Genomic DNA, 20719 nt, shown 5'->3' with positions numbered 1-20719 from the left:
TTGACGCCACTTCGATGATTTGCGTGTCGATGGGGATGAAATGTTGATGATAAGGACAACACAACACCCAGTCCCTGAGCAGAGGAAATCTCCGAGGCAGCCGGGAATCGAACCCGGGCCGTTAGGTATGACATGCCGTCGCGCTGACCACTCAGCTATCAGGGGCGGACAACATTTTTGGTAAGGATGGGGGAACGAGTGTTCCCACCTTTCACTCACCGTGTTTTAAAAAGAAATATGTTCGCTCTTTTTGTGCGCTGACGGGAGCATATTTTCACTGGTTCCCTTCTTCTCCCTGTTACAGCAGGGTGTTCTGATTACATAAAAACGAATTCTGTGTCAGTAAAGTTATGACAGTTCATTTGTATACTTTCACAAATTTATAAACTTCGTCACATATAAACAACAAATAAATGAGCATAATATACTGTTAACATAACATCGTTTGCTTTACATTTTTCCTGCGTACTTGTTCATCGATCGCTATTCATTGAAGACGCTCGACATGGTCTGTGTTTTAAAAGAGTAAAAATGCTGTTATGACTATTGTAGTCAATTTGCAGTCTTTCTAGTTTCTTATAGATTTTGGCAGCCATTTTAAGTTCTTTTCAGGCACTTTGACACCATTTCACCCTGTTTTAGTCACTGCAGTATCACTGTGGGGGTATAGGTGAGAGATACCCATCAAGCTTCATTGGAGATATTTGATGACCATCAGAAGCCTGATGGCCCTTGCCATGTGATCACTATGTCAGTTGAAGGTACATTTACGCCTCAAACCGGATATTACATGCATATTTTATGCGCATAAGTATTGTAAATTTGAACCCCTGAATCTCTATAAGAGATAACGATAGTGAAAAGGTTCCGCGAGAACTTCACGTTAAATTTCCATGGTTTTCCATAAACTGACATCACAGAAGTGTCCATCGACACACGTGGTACTTTTACTTTTATTCCCTAAAAATAATGGTTTATCTTGATAACGAATGTTGATTTTCGAAACCAGGAACATGGATGGAGTTTGTAAACAGATTTCTAAAAATAATATAGTTAAAATTTGAGCGAGTTGCTATGATTAGGTATTTGTATTATTGCAGTCCACTGTGCAAAAAAGTCTAATAACCAGTTTTTGCTGTCTTCTGCACAAGGTGGGGAAATTTGAACCTGTGGATCACAGTAACGCAAAGTGATATCAAAAACAGTGTACAAATTCCAGGACAATATCATCTTAAGAATGTACGGAATGATTTTCGATTATTTGCCGTGAATAGTAATTGTAAAACTGGTGTTCCTCCCAGTTGGTAGTTTTCTTATCCAAAAATTGTGGTTTTCGGGGTTTTCTCAGGAACCACCCATGAACAAACTATGCCCTTTGCCCTTACAATCCGGCAGACGTTCAGTCTGGACCCCACCTAATGCAAAAGAACCAACCGATTTGCTCCCCTTTTCTGGGCTGGAGGAGTTGTGTAATGCACCAATTTACGCCCTTTACTGTCTGATAGCTACAGCGTGCCCGTTCTATCGTTTGGTATACAAATTGTAGGGTTACAGGAAACACTTGACCCCTTGTCCCTGTGACCAAAGGAATCCGACAATCGCATTTTCACGCGAGGTTTTCTGTAACATAAAGGTACCATGCACTGTCGTGCAAGGACAGATCCATTCACAATTTAGGAAGATCATCATAAAAAGTATTAGCAATATCTGTCTCAAAAAAAAAAAAAAAATAGAGGCGAATGTTATACATCTTCCCTTAATTAATATAATAACTAGCCAACTTTTACGATAATATGACATGAATAGAAAAGCTTTTTAGTAGATACACCAGATGACTCGGGCTGACATTGAAAATAAGATTACAGACACTCAACACAACCTCATGTACTTCATCAAAATAGACATGTCTCAATTAATCTTCCACGAGTGTCATTCAGAAAGTGTGTTAAAGACAAACATAACTTTTTTGAATAAGATACTGTGAACGCCTAATGCTCTGAAAAGTGGAAACACATACATCAAATTTGCAAACCACCTCTTAGAATCACCACTCTAATAGCATAAAAACACCAGCAGTCAGTAATAATAACTTGCAGACAGCTAATTCTCATCTATCGCAACCCAAGAATCGTCCACTACAGTATATTTAAGCATCAAAATTTACATAGCAGCCTTTCTCACTTGAACACATAATTTTTTGAAGTTATAATCTAAGTCTAAAATTTCCGATATAAGTTTTGCATGTGTTGCAGACGATTTGCTGCATAAAGTATAGACACGAAGCTGAAATGCCTAGACATGTCTATCATTTTTCTTGGTTGTTAGCAGTCGTGGCAGCTGGTTGTATGGTCTAAGCGCCCTGACATCAGCACCAGCAGTGTTAAACGCTGCGTGTTGTCTTGAATACAGTACTAAGCGTTTTCGTTATTTCTGCATAGCGTCTGTTTAAAAATGCTGCTACAGATACGGTGCTATTTTAGTTTTCATACGTTTAGTATCTTATGTGATCTAGAAATCCTGTTTAGCGATCACTGATGTGATGTTTCTATACTCGTGTTTACGTCTACCAGCAGTCTAGGTGTTAGCTACTCAAATCATTCGAAGATAAGTTTACACTAACTCTTACTTTATTCGAGCTTGAGTGTGTGTTGGTGCTTCTTAGTCAACTATGAAAGTAGCGATATGTGAGATAAATGTGGATGTTGCCGTATATTAATTAGTATGGGAGAAATGTGTCAGTATTGTGGGTTGGTTTATTGTTTGAATGGGCAAGGAAGCCAGTAGAGCATCAGAAGAGGTCCTTCTATGCACTTGTAGATTATACTGTCGAGACAAAAGAATAATGGGGCAGGGAAGAATCGTCTGTACCTTTCAGGCAGAATTAGAAATGGCATATTCTGATTTAGATATGCTGAAGAGGAAAGCGAGAATAAGTACTGGGAAAAGGTAGCGACAAATAAGCAAAAGGAAAGAACCTCAGAAGTCACATCCCAAATTCCAGTTAGTAGTCAGTTGGACTTGTTATCCAAAGTAGCACAAGAGTATGCTCCCTGCCACCGTTGGATAAGCAGCTGCCAGCAGCAAGTCGTATACTCTTAGCTCGCTTGTTTGTTAATAGTTTAATTCTTAATTTGTTTGCGTGTTTTTGGGTACTTGCAATGTTTAATTCACAAATTTCGGGCGTATTATAGTATTTGAGAGTTGTAGCATCGCGTTTTAGTACCTGAGTAGTGTAAAATCGCGTAGTCTCCTTCTGCCGCCGAGCAGTGTATCAGCAGGGCGCAAGTAGCAGCATTACTGCACTTAATGGGCAATCTTGTATTTTAATAACCATTTAAATTTTGTGTCCAATTGTTTGTGCTCTCTGTAGATTAGCTCAGACGTTCTTTGCACAACAGTATTTAGCATGGATAGGGACTGCGACTGCTGTGTTCGGATATGGGCTGAGTTGGCGTCCCTTCGCTCCCAGCTTCAGGCAGTGTTGCCTTCGGTCACACAGCTTGAGGCTGTTGCCAATGGGCATCACTGTGGGGGTCCGGACAGGGGTTTTTTGGGGACGGCCAGCTCGTCCCACGCATCCATTGCAGCCTCAAACTGTTTAACCAAAGCCATCACAGCCTGGAGCTGAGAGCAAAGTGTCACTAACAGCTCACATCCACACATGGCAATCACAGTCCCTATCCGTATCAAAGACTGTGGAAAAATAGTCTACACTTAAGAGGGAAATCAAAGTCTGATGGGGTGAGAAATGGAAACCACAGTGAAAATCCGATGAAGCTTTGCACAGATATGTTGGGTGGTGTCTCTAGTATTCCCCTTGATCGCGTCATGTTGCTCTTTTCAGCTCACAGTGAGCACATAAAGATGCTTAGAACATAGTGTCTCACACCAAGTATGAGGGCCTGGTCTGAGATTGTGCCTGATGTAAGGCAGCTCACATAACATAACTGTCATACGTTTCCTTCTGCATGAGAATTCTCGGCTGCACTCTGAAGGGGCAATGAAGATACTCCTGCAAGTTTTTCGATGGGAAGTGTTTGATCACTCACAATAGAGCCCCTAATTGACTCTCCTTGAGTTTCATCTCTGCTCCCATGAACCGCTGGCTATGAAGACAATGTTTTGGCACAGGCAGCGAGCTGTAGACCAGCGTAGAGAATTGGTAGGAAACACAGGTGGCTGTCTTCTATTACGAGAGTACTGAAAAGTTGGTAGAATGCTATGACAAATATTTAAATCGGAGTGGCGACTATGTAGAGAAGTAGTAACTCAACTGCAGACACTGACGAAAACATAAGAACTGTGTGTACTAAATTAGGTTGACGCCCAGAGATTGAGAAACTGAACTACCAAGCTACTCAGGTGAGACTAAATAGTTCACTCCTAAATAAGATCTTGTAGTATGTCACAAAATCGGTTTAGTTTCCGGCACAAACGAAAACGCGAAAACTGTGTCTATTAAATATTAAATTAACATGTAGAATTTCAAGAAGCTAAACTATCAAAGCACACAGATGAAACTACATAATTAGTCCCTGGTTAGGAACTCATAAGATGTCACAAAATTGGCTACTTACCTGTTGTTCCTGCCTGACTAATGCCAATGAACGGTCACTACCTTTCAAACAAAACGAGCAAACGACTGTCGACTCGCGGTAAGGAACTCTACTGTAGACATTGGCGAAAACGCAAGAACTGTGTCTACTAAATTCGATTAACACACCATACCAATAACAAATCCAGCAGCATATCTCTGAATTCCTTCGATATCCTCATGTTGTTGTTGTGGTCTTCAGTCCTGAGACTGGTTTGATGCAGCTCTCCATGCTACTCTATCCTGTGCAAGCTTTTTCATCTCCCAGTACCTACTGCAACCTACATCCTTCTGAATCTGCTTAGTGTATTCATCTCTTGGTCTCCCTCTACGATTTTTACCCTCCACGCTGCCCTCCAATACTAAATTGGTGATCCCTTGATGCCTCAGAACATGTCCTACCAACCGATCCCTTCTTCTGGTCAAGTTGTGCCACAAACTTCTCTTCTCCCCAATCCTATTCAATACTTCCTCATTACTTATGTGATCTACCCACCTAATCTTCAGCATTCTTCTGTAGCACCACATTTCGAGAGCTTCTATTCTCTTCTTGTCTAAACTATTTATCGTCCACGTTTCACTTCCATACATGGCTACACTCCATACAAATACTTGCAGAAACGACTTCCTGACATTTAAATCTATACTCGATGCTAACAAATTTCTCTTCTTCAGAAACGCTTTCCTTGCCATTGCCAGTCTACATTTTATATCCTCTCTACTTCGACCATCATTTATTATGCTCCCCAAATAGCAATTCTCCTTTACTACTTTAAGTGTCTCATTTCCTAATCTAATTCCCTCAGCATCACCGGACTTAATTCGACTACATTCCATTATCCTCGTTTTGCTTTTGTTGATGTTCATGTTATATCCTCCTTTCAAGACACTGTCCATTCCATTCAACTGCTCTTCCAAGCCCTTAACTGTCTCTGACAGAATTACAATGTCATCGGCGAACCTCAAAGTTTTTATTTCTTCTCCATGAATTTTAATACCTACTCCGAATTTTTCTTTTGTTTCCTTTACTGCTTGCTCAATATACAGATTGAACAACATCGGGGAGAGGCTACAACCCTGTCTTACTCCCTTCCCAACCACTGCTTCCCTTACATGTCCCTCGACTCTTATAACTGCCATCTGGTTTCTGTACAAATTGTAAATAGCCTTTCGCTCCCTGTATTTTACCCCTGCCACCTTTAGAATTTGAAAGAGAGTATTCCCGTCAACATTGTCAAAAGCTTTCTCTAAATCTACAAATGCTAGAAACGTAGGTTTGCCTTTCCGTAATCTTTCTTCTAAGATAAGTCGTAAGGTCAGTATTGCCTCACGTGTTCCAGTGTTTCTACGGAATCCAAACTGATCTTCCCCGAGGTTGGCTTCTACTAGTTTTTCCATTCGTCTGTAAAGAATTCGTGTTAGTATTTTGCAGCTGTGACTTATTAAGCTGATAGTTCGGTAATTTTCACATCTGTCAACACCTGCTTTCTTTGGGATTGGAATTATTATATTCTTCTTGAAGTCTGAGGGTATTTCGCCTGTTTCATACATCTTGCTCACCAGATGGTAGAGTTTTGTCAGGACTGGCTCTCCCACGGCCGTAAGTAGTTCCAATGGAATATTGTCTACTCCGGGGGCCTTGTTTCGACTCAGGTCTCTCAGTGCTCTGTCAAACGCTTCATGTAGTATCTTATCTCCCATTTCATCTTCATCTACATCGTCTTCCATTTCCATAATATTTCCCTCGTATAGACCCTCTATATACTCCTTCCACCTTTCTGCTTTCACTTCTTTGCTTAGAACTGGGTTTCCATCTGAGCTCTTGATATTCATACAAGTCGTTCTCTTATCTCCAAAGGTCTCTTTAATTTTCCTGTAGGCGGTATCTATCTTACCCCTAGTGAGATAGGCCTCTACATCCTTACATTTGTCCTCTAGCCATCCCTGCTTAGCCATTTTGCACTTCCTGTCGATCTCATTTTTGAGACGTTTGTATTCCTTTTTGCCTGTTTCACTTACTGCATTTTTATATTTTCTCCTTTCATCAATTAAATTCAATATTTCTTCTGTTACCCAAGGATTTCTACTAGCCCTCGTCTTTTTACCTACTTGATCCTCTGCTGCCTTCACTACTTCATCCCTCAAAGCTACCCATTCTTCTTCTACTGTATTTATTTCCCTCTTTCCTGTCAATTGCTCCCTTATGCTCTCCCTGAATCTCTGTACAACCTCTGGTTCTTTTAGTTTATCCAGGTCCAATCTCCTTAAATTCCCACCTTTTTGCAGTTTCTTCAGTTTTAATCTACGGGTCATAACCAATACATTGTGGTCAGAGTCCACATCTGCCCCTGGAAATGTCTTACAATTTAAAACCTGGTTCCTAAATCTCTGTCTTACCATTATATAATCTATCTGATACCTTTTAGTATCTCCAGGGTTCTTCCATGTATACAACCTTCTTTCATGATTCTTAAACCAAGTGTTAGTTATGATTATGTTGTGCTCTGTGCAAAATTCTACCAGGCGGCTTCCTCTTTCATTTCTGTCCCCCAATCCATATTCACCTACTATGTTTCCTTCTCTCCCTTTTCCTACACTCGAATTCCAGTCACCCATGACTATTAAATTTTCGTCTCCCTTCACAATCTGAATAATTTCTTTTATTTCATCATACATTTCTTCAATTTCTTCGTCATCTGCAGAGCTAGTTGGCATATAAACTTGTACTACTGTAGTAGGTGTGGGCTTCGTATCTATCTTGGCCACAATAATGCGTTCACTATGCTGTTTGTAGTAGCTTACCCGCATTCCTATTTTCCTATTCATTATTAAACCTACTCCTGCATTACCCCTATTTGATTTTGTGTTTATAACCCTGTAGTCACCTGACCAGAAGTCTTGTTCCTCCTGCCACCGAACTTCACTAATTCCCACTATATCTAACTTCAACCTATCCATTTCCCTCTTTAAATTTTCTAACCTACCTGCCCGATTAAGGGATCCGACATTCCACGCTCCGATCCGTAGAACGCCAGTTTTCTTTCTCCTGATAACGACATCCTCTTGAGTAGTCCCCGCCCAGAGATCCGAAGGGGGGACTATTTTACCTCCGGAATATTTTACCCAAGAGGACGCCATCATCATGTAATCATACAGTAAAGCTGCATGCCCTCGGGAAAAATTACGGCTGTAGTTTCCCCTTGCTTTCAGCCGTTCGCAGTACCAGCACAGCAAGGCCGTTTTGGTTATTGTTACAAGGCCAGATCAGTCAATCATCAAGACTGTTGCCCTTGCAACTACTGAAAAGGCTGCTGCCCCTCTTCAGGAACCACACGTTTGTCTGGCCTCTCAACAGATACCCCTCCGTTGTGGTTGCACCTACGGTACGGCTATCTGTATCGCTGAGGCACGCAAGCCTCCCCACCAACGGCAAGGTCCATGGTTCCTCATATAATTCGATAATCGCAAACACTCCATCACTACACAAGAATGTGTCTCACCTCTACAGAGGAACTAAAACTAAATTCTTCCCGAACAGGCCACGAGGGACCAGCGGTATCAACCGGCCGCCATGTAATCCTCAGCCCACAGTCATCACTGGATGCGGATCCGGCGGGGCATGTGGTCAGCACACCATTCTTCCGGCTGTATGTCAGTTTCCGAGATCGGAGCCGCTACTTCTCAATCAAGAAGCTCTTCAGTTTGCCTCACAAGGGCTAAGTGCACCCCGCTTGCCAACAGCGCTCGGCAGACCGGACGGTTACCCATCCAAGTGCTAGCCCAGCCCGACTTCATTAACTTCGGTGATCTGACGGGAACCCGTGTTACCACTGCGGCAAGGCCGTTGGCACAGAGGAACTATACTTTCCTAGAATTCTCCCAATAAGTAAAGTCGGCCATTCTACCTGCCTGTTATCGTCGTTATGTTCTGGTTCAATTTCATACCACTTTGCCACGTTACGCCCCTGTATTTGGCAGCCGTAGTTGAGCGAAGCAGCATACTACTGATGCTGTATTCCATCAAAGCAGAATTTTTTCTCTACTGATCAATATCCACATTTAGAGCATTTACACCGCACCAAGTTTAAATCGTACTGTATCCTCCTACAGGCCCCTGACCTAAGACCTGCCCTACACCACAGCTTCATTATCAAACACAATCCGTCACATTCGTTAGTGCAGATTGAGGAGAAGAGCGTTCCTGGCACACTTTCCTGGGGCAGTCCTGACGTTTCCCTTGTCTCTTGTGAACACTCACCATCCAGGACAATGTACCAGGTGATCAAAAAGCCAGTATAAATTTGAAAACTTAATAAACCACGGAATAATGTAGATAGAGAGATAAAAATTGACACACGTGCTTGGAATGACATGGGGTTTTATTAGAACAAAAAAAAAAAAACAAAGTTCACAAAATGTCCGACAGATGGCGCTGGACAGCAAAACGTCAGTGACTGCGCATGACAATCGTGTATAAAAGGAGCTGTAATGAGAGAGAGAATCAGATGCGCCAGCAGTCGTAGCATGTTGACGTTACCTGAAAAGGCGCTTTCAGTGAAGCTGTATTATCAGAATGGAAAATGTGCTAGTTCAGCGTTAGGATCCTATCGCCGTAGGAAGGGGACTCGAATGGGTAAAGGTCCGGTGACAAATGCAGCTGTGGGGAGAATGATTTCGAAGTCACGGGTTGTTTAAACGATAGACCCCGTAGTGGTGAACCGAGCACAAGGAGTAATGCTGCCGAGACAGTTCAGGAAGAAATGGAGACTGTAGCGGGTTCGACTGTGCACGGGGAAGTCAGCGCTCGTGCAGTCGCACGTCGGACTGACATTCCTTACACTACAGTTTGGTTGGCACTGAGGCGTACCCTCCGATGCTATCCGTACAAAATCCATCGGCATCATGAACTGTTACCTGGCGATTTAGTGAAGCGGAGGGCATTTGCGGTGTGGGCGTCTCAAAAGATGGCGGAAGATGACGATTGGTTTAGCAACGTATTGTGGACCGACGAAGCTCATTTCACGCTCCTAGGGTCTGTCAACGCCCACAACTGCAGAATTTGGGCTACCGAAAATCCTAGAACTGTCGTGGAAACTCCATTGCACGACGAGAAAGTCACGGTATGGGTTGGATTTACCACATCTACCGTTATCGGGCCTTTTTTCTTCGAGAAAATGCATGATTCTTGTTTTGTAACTGCTACCGTGACGGATGAGAGGTACGCGATATGTTACAGAATCGCATCATCTCCAGCCTGGCTGATAAACACCTGCTGGAACGTACGATGTTTATGCAGGATGGCACTCCACCCCATATTGCTAGACGCGTGAAAGACCTCCTGCGCGCGTCGTTTGGTGATGATCATGCGCTCAGCCGCCACTTTCGTCATGCTTGACCTCCCAGCTCCCCAGACCTCAGTCCGTGTGATTATTGGCTTTGGGGTTACCTGAACTCGAAAGTGTATCGTGATCGACCGACATCTCTAGTACATGAAGAGAATGTAAGTGCCACGTCGCCTAGCCGCGGGCGTAGAAGACGAGCCGTCATACAAACGCTACAGCAGTGGCTTATGGATGGAACTGTTTTGTCTGCATTGAAATTGTATATCCCGAAGGACATCGATTATTTGCATGTCGCCATTTGCTTGCAACTCACCTTTGTGAACACACAAAGTTAAGTATTGTCAGTTTAACTTACTGTGGTAAACTCCATTAATATGATTTGTTTCAATTGTGGTCTGGCTCCTCTTCAAACCCCAGACCTATGCTGCTCTCCCCATCAACTTCGGCCGTCTCGTTGCTTCCTTCTAGTCCCATCGCCCCCCCCCCCCTATGTGACTATCCACAATTCCAACTCCCGTACTTTCCATCCCTCTGCTGGCTTACCCCAAGGCTCCGTTCTTTCCCCTCTCCTCTATCTCCTGTACACTGCTGATATGCCCAAAACTCCCCTGCCTGTTCATCTCCTCCAGTTAGCTGATGACACTGCCTTCCTATCCCTTTATCCTACCCTTCAACGGTCCCAACGTACCCTCCAAACCCACCTTGACCAATTTACCGCTTGGTGGAACCAGTGGTTCCTCCGTATCAACCCCTCCAAGACCCAGGCGATCATCATAGGCCGCACCACCGGCTCCTTCCGTCTCCATGATTTTTACCTCACCATTTATGGCCATCCTATCCACCTACCCTCAAATACCTTGGCCTTAACCTCGACCGCCACCACACTTGGACTCCCCATCTCCTTACCATCAAACACAAAGCTCACAACAGATTCAGCCTCCTGAAACTCCTGTCTGGCTGGACAAGGCGTCTGCATCCTTCCACCATCCTTCACACCTACAAATCCTTGATCCGTCCCATCCTCTGTTATGCCAGTGTGGCATGGATTTCCGCCCCTCGCAGGTTCTATAAATTCCTCCAAATCCTCGAACGCCGTGTGCTCTGTTTCGCCTTCCGCATCCGTCTTTGGTCCCCCACGCACAACCTCATGTACCTCATCCCCTTCCCTCACCTTCTCCTTTTCCTTGAACACATCTGCACACTATACACTAGTGGCCATTAAAATTGTTACATCAAGAAGAAATGCAGATGATAAACGGGTATTCATTGGACAAATATATTATACCAGAAGTGACATGTGATTACATTTGCACGAAATATGGGTGCATACATCCTGAGAAATCAGTACCCAGAACAACCACCTCTAGCCTTAATAACAGCCTTGATATGCCTGGGCATTGAGTCAAACAGAGCTTGGATGGCTTGTACAGGTACAGCTGCCTATGCAGCTTCAACACGATGCCACAGTTCATCAAGAGTAGTGACTGGTGTATTGTGATGAGCCAGTTGCTCGGCCACCATTGATCAGACGTTTTCAGTTGGTGAGAGATCTGGAGAATGTGCTGCCCAGGGCAGCAGTCGAACATTTTCTGTATCCAAAAAGGCCCATAGGGGACTTGCAACATGCGGTCGCGCATTATCCTGCTGAAATGTAGGGTTTTGCAGGGATCGAATGAAGAGTAGAGCCACGGGTCATAACTCATCTGATATGTAACGTCCACTGCTCAAAGTGCCATCAATGCGAACAACAGGTGACTGAGAAGTGTAACCAGTGGCACCCCATACCATCACACTGGGTGATACACCAGTATGGCGGTGACGAATACATGCTTCCAATGTGCATTCACCACGATGTCGCCAAACACTGATGCGACCATCATGATGCTGTAAACACAACATGGATTCATCCGAAAAAATGAAGTTTTGCTATTCGTGCACCCAGGTTTGCCGTTGAGTACACCATCGCAGGCGCTCCTGTGTGTGATGCAGCGTCAAGGGTAACCGCAGCCATGGTATCCGAACTGATAGTCCATGCTGCTGCAAACGTCGTCGAAATGTTCGTACAGATGGTTGTTGTCTTGCAAACGTCCCCATCTGTTGACTCAGGGATCGAGACGTGGCTGCACGATCCGTCACAGCCGTGCAGATAAGATGCTGTCATCTCGACTGCTAGTGATACGAGGCCATTGGGATCCAGCACGGCGTTCCTTATTACCCACCGATTCCATATTCTGCTAACAGTCATTGGATGTCGACCAACGCGAGCAGCAATGTCGCGATACGATAAACCGCACTCGCGATAGGCTACAATCCGAACCTTTATCAAAGTCGGAAACGTGATGGTATGCGTTTCTCCTCCTTACACGAGGCATCACAGCAACGTCTCACCTGGCAACGCTGGTAAACTGCTGTTTGTGTATCAGAAATCGGTTGAAAACTTTCATCATGTCAGGACGTTTTAGGTGTCGCCACGGGCACTAATCTCATGTGAAAGCTCTTAAAAGCTAATCATTTGCAAGTCACAGCATCTTCTTCCTGTCGGTTAAATTTCGCGTCTGTAGAACGCCATCTTCGTGGTGTAGCAATTTAATGGCCAGTATCGTATATTGTCCGCCACATTGATCGCCCTCACCCCCTGGTGTCTCCCTTCCTCTCCACCCCCAGCCAATTGTCGCACCTTTACTGTTGTATCCCACCCTCTCTCCAACTCCACACCCTCCGCCTCCTTTCCCAACGTAACTTCCACCATCTACCCCTCCCGGATGATGAGCTTCGCCCTGGCATCTACCCTTCCTGCCAACTCTATCCCAACCTTCCTCCTGCCTCCTCCTCAGGTCTCCCTTGCCTCCCCATCCCTTCTCTGGCCTTCCCCTTCTACTTCCCCTCCCTCTCTTGTGCTCCCTTTCAGTGTCTCTGCACTCTCTCCTGCCCTGCCTTCCTTCTTCCTCTCCTGTCCCACGTTTCTCCTGCCTCTTAGTGTACTCACTGATGCTCCTACACTTTTCATCCCACCACCTCCTCTGCTGCCCCTTGCTCTCCCCTCCTTTACCATCGTTTCCGGCCCCTCCCTTGGCACGTCCCACCAGGCAATTTTATTCTTCATCGTGTGTGCTCCAAGTGGGTTTTAAGTGTGTTGTTCTGGAGTGTTTTTAATACTGTGGCCAACTTTTAACCTGTGTGCGTGCCTCCAGTTTTTTTGTGTTTTAAGAATTGCCGTGTTTTTTAACTTTATGTCGACTTTTTAATTGCCCCTCCATGAACGTCTCCATGTCAGTGTATTTTATCCCCATTATCTCCCCTTACACTGTTTTATGTCCCAATTTTTATCGCCTTATATGTAACATTTTATTCTTGTGTTAGTTGTCACGCCACTCGGCTGAAGAGCGGCGGATTGTGCCGCTAACAGCCCTCCCCTGTCCATATGGGGCAGGGGAATGAAATCACAATAAAAATTGTGGTCTGGCGATCCGGGAAGACAGCTTCCTAGGCACCCTAAATTAGACGACTGGGCAGGATATTACAACGTGCATAACTACTTCACATACTTTGATTTGGAGCAGTTGTTGCCCATCATTACGTACGTAAACTGTCGCAACACGTGCACGTGTTTCTCACAGCTTTCCTAAACAGTAAGATTCGGACGCAATAGTCAATGATCTCACAGTTTTCTTTTCGAAACTCTTTCAGCCATGTCAGGCGGCTGTACATGTAGGGCACACCGCCTCCAGCAGCGCAAGAATAGAGTATTCGGACATATGGTCGCGACAATGTGCGTTCATCCATTCCAGCGTTTGTGCTCTAACGACCTCTAAATATCTACAGCTCTATTATCCGTTTTTATAGGCTGCAAACTGTGTGTGTTTGATAAGACATCGCTAGACACTTTTTCTGCATTAATGATGTAATGGCTGTATAAAACTAAGTGTGTGGTTATGCGCCGCCGGTAATTCAAATCTTATATAATAGCGGAACCTATATATGTGAGTTAAGATAGCCTTCTGCTTGTGAATATGAATATTATGTGAGTAATTTGCACCATTTTCTGTGTTTTTTCAGGCTGTCCACCCGACTGGTCAGCGACTCCACGAGTGGATTAAGAACATGAAACGTCTGAGAGACATGCTCCACGCGAAATTAAGCCTCTGGGCGCACGATGCGCAATCCGTCAGCGAGCAGATGGGGAACTGCAAGGTGGAAGAAGACAGTAACAATCCTGGGGAGTACCTAATGAGGTATAAGCCAGTGTGCTTCCATTCATTTGTCGGAACTCAGTGTGATTCGTGACTGTTTATTTAATTATTTCATTTTTTCCTGGTACCTATTCTTTACTGTTATACAAACTACTGAGCTAATTTAATTCGCTAAAAAAATGTGATTGGGGGATAACAGTGAAGGAGATGATTACAACAACTAGTCATTTCCAACGTTTATGTGGTTCTGCTTAGTCTTCAATTTTCGGATTTGTCTTTTGAAATGGGCCAAATATTACACAGCCGATGAGTGCAGCAAATCATTACAACAGGCGGTGTTGACTAGAGAGAATATCTTTTTTTTTGGTCATCAGTCTTCTGACTGGTTTCATGCGGGCCGCCACCAATTCCTGTCCTGTGTCAACCTCTTCACCTCAGAGCAGCACTTGCAACCTGCATACTCAATTATTTGCTGGATGTATTCCAGTTTTTGCCCTCTACAGCTCCCTCTAGTACCATGAAAGTCATTCCCTCATGTCTTAACAGATGTCCTATCATCCTGTGTCTTCTCCTTGTCAGTGGAGTGGCCGAGCGGTTCTAGGCGCTACAGTCTGGAACCGCGCGACCGCTACTGCCGCAGGTTCGAATCCTGCCTCGGGCATGGATGTGTGTGATGTCCTTAGGTTAGTTATGTTTAAGTAGTTCTAAGTTCTAGGGGACTGATGACCTCAGAAGTTAAGGCCCATAGTGCTCAGAGCCATTTCTCCTTGTCAGTGTTTTCCACATGCTTCTTTCCTCTCCGTTTCTGCGCAGAACCTCCTCATTCCTTACCTTATCAGTCCATCCAGTTTTCAACATTTCTCTATAGCATCACATCTCAAATGCTTCGATTCTCCTCTCTCCGGTTTTCCCACAGTCCATGTTTCACAACCATACAATGCTGTACTCCAGACACACATTCTCATAAACTTCTTCCTCAAATTTAGGCCTTTGTTTGATACTAGTAGACTTCTCTTGGGCAGGATTGCCCTTTTTGCCAGTGCTAGTCTGTTTTTATGTCCTCCTTGGTCCGTCTGCCGTTGGTTAATTTGCTGCCTAGGTAGCAGAATTCCATAACGTCACCTACTTTGTGTCTAGTAATCCTGATGTTAAGTTTCAGTCTGATCTCATTTCTGCTACTTGTCATTACATCCGTCTTACTTAGATTTACTCTCGGTCCATATCCTGTACTCATTATACAGAGGGGTCCAAAAAATGTATCCTCTGTTTAATAGTCCATAACTGGCAAACTAATGAACGGAGTTGTCTCATGTTTGGTAGTGTAATAGTTTGTAGTTCCAGCAATCGCCACACAAGCGTTGCATTGCGTTGTTTTGTCAGATGACAGTCGCCAGATAGTCAGTGTTTTGTTCTTACTTGCACCTAGTTACTCGAGTGAACATGGCTGGCGCAAGGCTTACATTCGATGAAAGGAAGTCAGTTCTGAAGTGGTATTTTAAGTACGAGAACATTAATGAGGTTCAACGGCAATGGTGAAATGAGTATCAAACAGAGCCACCGACACGTTTTTCGATTCGTCGCATTCGACGCAAATTTGAAGCCGAAGGTTGTGTTAAAGATGTACACAAACAACGATCTGGACTACCTGTAACAGTACCAAGTCCAGTTAACTCCCGTCGTGTGTTACAATTATTCGCTCGCTCACCACAGAAGTCTGTGAAACAGTGTGCCCGTGAAACCGGAGTGAGTCACTCAAGTGGTCGGCGAATTTTGAAGACAGAAAAGTGGAAGTGCTACATCCCACAATTGCTACACACAATGAATGAGGACGATCCGGATCGTAGAATGGAGTAGTGCGAGTGGTTTACTAACCTGGTGCGCAACGATGACGAGTTTGCAGGGATGATCGTGTGGTCTGATGAGACACAGTTCAAACTCAATGGTACAGTAAATCACCACAATTGCATCTACTGGGCCTCCGAGATTCCGAACGTCCATGTAGACAAAGCCGTCAATTTTCCAGGAGTAAATGTATGGTGTGGGTTGTCTTACCAGGGCTTTATTGCGCCATTCTTCTTTGACGGCACAGTTACCGGCGAGGTGTACCTTCAGAAGCTTCAGACATCCATTTTACATGCCATCCGGGACTTGTATGGAGACGGAAGAGTTTACTTTGAACGAGATGGTGCCCCAGCCCACTACCAAAATCGTGTTAGGGCGTATCTCGACGAAAATCTACCATGAAGATGGATAGGCTGTAGAGGTGCTGTGGAGTATCCACCATATTCCTCAGACCTAACTCCTCTGGACTTTTACCTGTGGGGTACACTAAAGGACGTCGTTTATCAAAAAAAGCCACGCACATTGGATGAACTTCGAGAATCCATCGTACATTCATGTGCTAATATCCAATTGAACATATTGCAGTCGGTAGCTCGTGCTGCAGTTCGGCGGCGTCGTTTGTGTGAGGATGTTAATGGGGACCTACAGTGATATCTTTAAGTTGGACTTTAAGCTACACTTTCACCAAAAATGAGATAACTCCGTCAATTAATTTGCCAGTTATGGACTTTTAAACAGTGAATAGATTTTTTTTGGACCTCTCTGTATTGTTATTTCCATTCAACAAATTATTTAATTCTTTTTCACTTTCACTCAGGATAGCAATGTCATCAGAGAATCGTATCATTGATATTCTTTGACCTTGAATTTTAACTTCACTCCTGTACCTTTCTTTTATTTCCATCATTGCTTCTTCGTTATACAGATTGAACAGAATGGGCGAAAGACTACATCCCTGTGTTATGCCCTTTTTAATCCGAGCGCTTCGTTCTTGGCCATCCACTCTTATTATTCCTTCTTGGCTCTTGTACATGTTATGTATTACCCGTCTCTCCCCCTACCTAACCCTTATTTTTTTCAGAATCTGACACATCATTCTACGTTAGTTGCAGAATTCACGCTTTCTCTCACTCTGTATCAAAATCGATTTCTCCGGCTTGACTAACGCATCTTGATTTTTCTTTAGTCTTGCAACCATTATAAGCTTCAACGTCAGAAATACCTCTGTCGTGCTTTTACGTTTTATAAAGCCAACCTGGTCCTCATCTATCACACCCAATTTTGTTTTCCATTCTCCTGTACATTATTCTTGTAAGTAACTTGGACACGTGAGCTTACTGGGCGATAATCCTCAACTTGTCTACTATTGTAATCTTCGGAATTGTGTAGATAATATTTTTCCGAAAGTCAGATGGTATATCGCCACACTCATACATTCTATCCACCAACGTGAATAGCCGATTTGCTGTCACTTCCCCCCCATCATTTGAGAAATTCTAATGAAATATTTGTTATCTATCCCTTCATTCATTTTCCATTTCTTCACATTTTTCGTGTAGCCACATCGCCTTAACTTTCCTGGATTGCCTACTTATTCCATTCCTAAGTTACTTGTATTTCTGTATCCATGAATTTCCCTGAACATTACTATACTACCTGCTTTCATCGATCAACTGAAGTATTTCTTCTCTAACCCCTGATTCCTTCACAGTTGCCTTCTTTGTACTGATGTTTTCCTATCCAACTTCTGTGGCTGCCCTTTTTTAAGTGGATGGGTTTCTTTAATTTGGCCTCACCATATTAGAGCCAAGTAAATTACCATTTACCAAAAACGATAATTAAGGAATGGATATGACTATTAAATCCATGATCACACTGAACTCAGTTTCCTATACACAGGTAATCAAAATTCACAAGAAACTATTTTAACAATAACTGAAGTCGATGAGCTAATGCCTTGGCAAAATTGGGTACGGATTCTAGAATGATATTCCACAGTTAACGCCTATCTGAAGAAAACATCTATATTCTCGGAGGTCGTATCCTGATTGCTGTAGATTAGTACTCTCACTAAATAAAACACCAATGTTGCTTATTTCACGTGCCTCACGTTTCCCTCCACACGAGGTGGTGATCAGCAGGTCTATGAATAGCTCTGGGGAGGCTGACGCCCTGGGTTTTATGATCCACATTGTGGCTCTCGCCCTCACCATCGTCCAGCATGCTTTCACAGTGGCCTCCCATCTACACTACTGGCCATTAAAATTGCTACGCCAAGAGTAAATGCAGATGATGAACAGGTATTCATTGGACAAATATATTATACTAGAACTGACATGGGATTACATTTTCTCGCAATTAGGGTGCCTAGACCCTGAGAAATCAGTACCGAGAACAACCACCTCTGGCCGTAATAGCGGTCTTGATACCCCTGGGCATTGAGTCAAACAGAGCTTGGATGGCGTGTACAGGTACAGCAGCCCATGCAGCTTCAACACGATACCACAGTTCATCAAGAGTAGTGACTGGCGTATTGTGATGAACCAGTTGCTCGGCCACCATTGACCAGACGTTTTCAATTGGCGAGATATCTGGATAATGTGCTGGCCAGGGCAGCAGTCGAACATTTTCTGTATGCAGAAAGGCCCGTAGGGGACCTGCAATATGCGGTCGGGCATTATCCTGCTGAAATGTAGGGTTTCTAAGGGATTGAATAAAAGGTAGAGCTACGGGTCGTAACACATCTGAAATGTAACGTCCACTGTTGAAAGTGCCGTCAATGCGAACGAGAGGTGACCGAGACGTGTAACCAGTGGCACCCCATACCATCACCGATGATACGCCAGTATGGCGATGACGAATACACGCTTCCAATGTGCGTTCACCGCGATGTCGGCAAACACGGATGCGATCATCATGATGCTGTAAACAGAACCTGGATTCATCCGAAAAAATGACGTTTTGCCATTCGTGCACCCAGGTTCGTCGTTGAGTACCCCATCGCAGGCCCTCCTGTGTGTGGTGCAGCGTCACGGGTAACCGCAGCCACGGTCTCCGAGTTGATAGTCCATGCTGCTGCAAACGTCGTCGAACTGTTCGTACAGATGGTCCACATCTGTTGACTCAGGGATCGAGACGTGGCTGCACGATCCGTTGCAGCCGTGCGGTTAAGATGCCTGTCATTTCGACTGTTAGTGATTCGAGGCCGTTGGGATCCAGCACGGCGTTCCCTATTACCCTTCTGGGCCCACCGATTCCATATTCTGCTCACAGTCATTGGATCTCGACCAACGCGAGCAGCAATGTCGCGATACGATAAACCGAATCGCGATAGGCTACAATCCGACCTTTACCAAAGTCGGATACGTGACGGTACCCATTTCTTCTCCTTACACGAGACATCACAACAACGTTTCACCAGGCAACGCAGGTCAACTACTTTTTGTGTATGAGAAATCGGTTGGAAACTTTCCTCATGTCAGCACGTTGTAGGTGTCGCCACCGGCGCCAACCTTGTGTGAACGCTCTTAAAAGCTAATCATTTGCATATCACAGCATCTTCTTCCTGTCGGTTAAATTTCGTGTCTGTAGCACATCATCTTCGTGGTGTAGCAGTTTTAATGGCCAGTAGTGTATACATACAGGTTGGCTTTCCTACACGTTTCAGCATGAACTACTCTGGAACAAAAAAATGTATTGAATAACGACCTTCTCTTGTATGTATTTAAGACTTAAACTCATGAAAATAAATACCGTGAGACATTCTATAATGTAAGCAAATATTAGTTTTAACATTAAGTTATGATTTTCTTAAATGGACCTCCGTAGTATTTCTTACATAATCAATAACATGAAAAAGAGAATGGCGTTGGTTACATTGTAGTACGTCAGTTACATCCCACACCATTCTCTGGTCCGAAGACAGCGCTGTTAATCTCTAACGGTCATTATCTACTCACTCCTTTTCTGCCTCCACCGCCATTGCCTCACTGGTATTGCGTATTTCAGTTATGGAACAGCAATTTCCCGATCTCTTTGACCCCTCCGCCAACCAACTGTCATCTGTTCATTTCGGTTTTAACGGTTTCAGGTAGTTGCTGATACACGTGTATCGTTTCATTACACTTTCACCTTGCCACATCTGCCACTATTTTCTTGGAGACTTCTATTTTCGTAATTAATTTTTTTTATTAAAAGACTGAATTTTCTGTTTTTGCCTTTCATTAGTTTTCCAGCTTTTGTGCTGTTACGAACCATATTAGAATAAGAGTTAAAATATTTTGAATGCTGTATTTACTTCACAGTAGTTATGATGTTCCGCTTGCATTTTCTTTTTCGAAACCTGCTACTGAACTACTTTCCCTAGCTATTTTTATTACCTCATTCCAAACCTGACAGCACACCATATTTTCTGCGTCACCGTGGTGTCAGTATGAAGTAATAAGCTTTCCAATGGCAAGTAATGGATTGTTGTTGTTGTTGTGGTCTTCAGTCATGAGACTGGTTTGATGCAGCTCTCCATGCTACTCTATCCTGTGCAAGCTTCTTCATCTCCCAGTACGTACTGCAGCCTACATCCTTCTGAATCTGCTTAGTGAATTCATCTCTTGGTCTCCCTCTACAATTTTTACCCTCCACTCTGCCCTCCAATACTAAATTGGTGATCCCTTGATGCCTCAGAAGATGTCCCACTAACCGGTGCCTTCTTTTTGTCAAGTTGTGAAGTTGTGCCACAAACTCCTCTTCTCCCC

General features: G+C 43.9%; 1 protein-coding gene across 1 annotated transcript in view; it reads left to right on the top strand.

The window, feature by feature from the left end:
- The window catches only part of LOC126442686 (uncharacterized), an 84688-nt gene that overhangs the window by 60586 nt on the left and 3383 nt on the right, over positions 1-20719 (top strand). Inside the window, exon 5 of the mRNA XM_050090739.1 lies at positions 13993-14168. Within this exon, the coding sequence (XP_049946696.1) occupies positions 13993-14168 (176 nt within the window). The remainder of the gene's footprint in view (positions 1-13992; positions 14169-20719) is intronic.

The sequence above is a fragment of the Schistocerca serialis genome, unplaced genomic scaffold (genome assembly GCF_023864345.2).
Source record: "Schistocerca serialis cubense isolate TAMUIC-IGC-003099 unplaced genomic scaffold, iqSchSeri2.2 HiC_scaffold_1400, whole genome shotgun sequence".
Lineage (NCBI taxonomy): Eukaryota > Metazoa > Arthropoda > Insecta > Orthoptera > Acrididae > Schistocerca > Schistocerca serialis.
The sequence above is the reverse complement of the archived record's forward strand: the minus strand, read 5'-3'. Positions and strand labels throughout refer to the sequence as shown.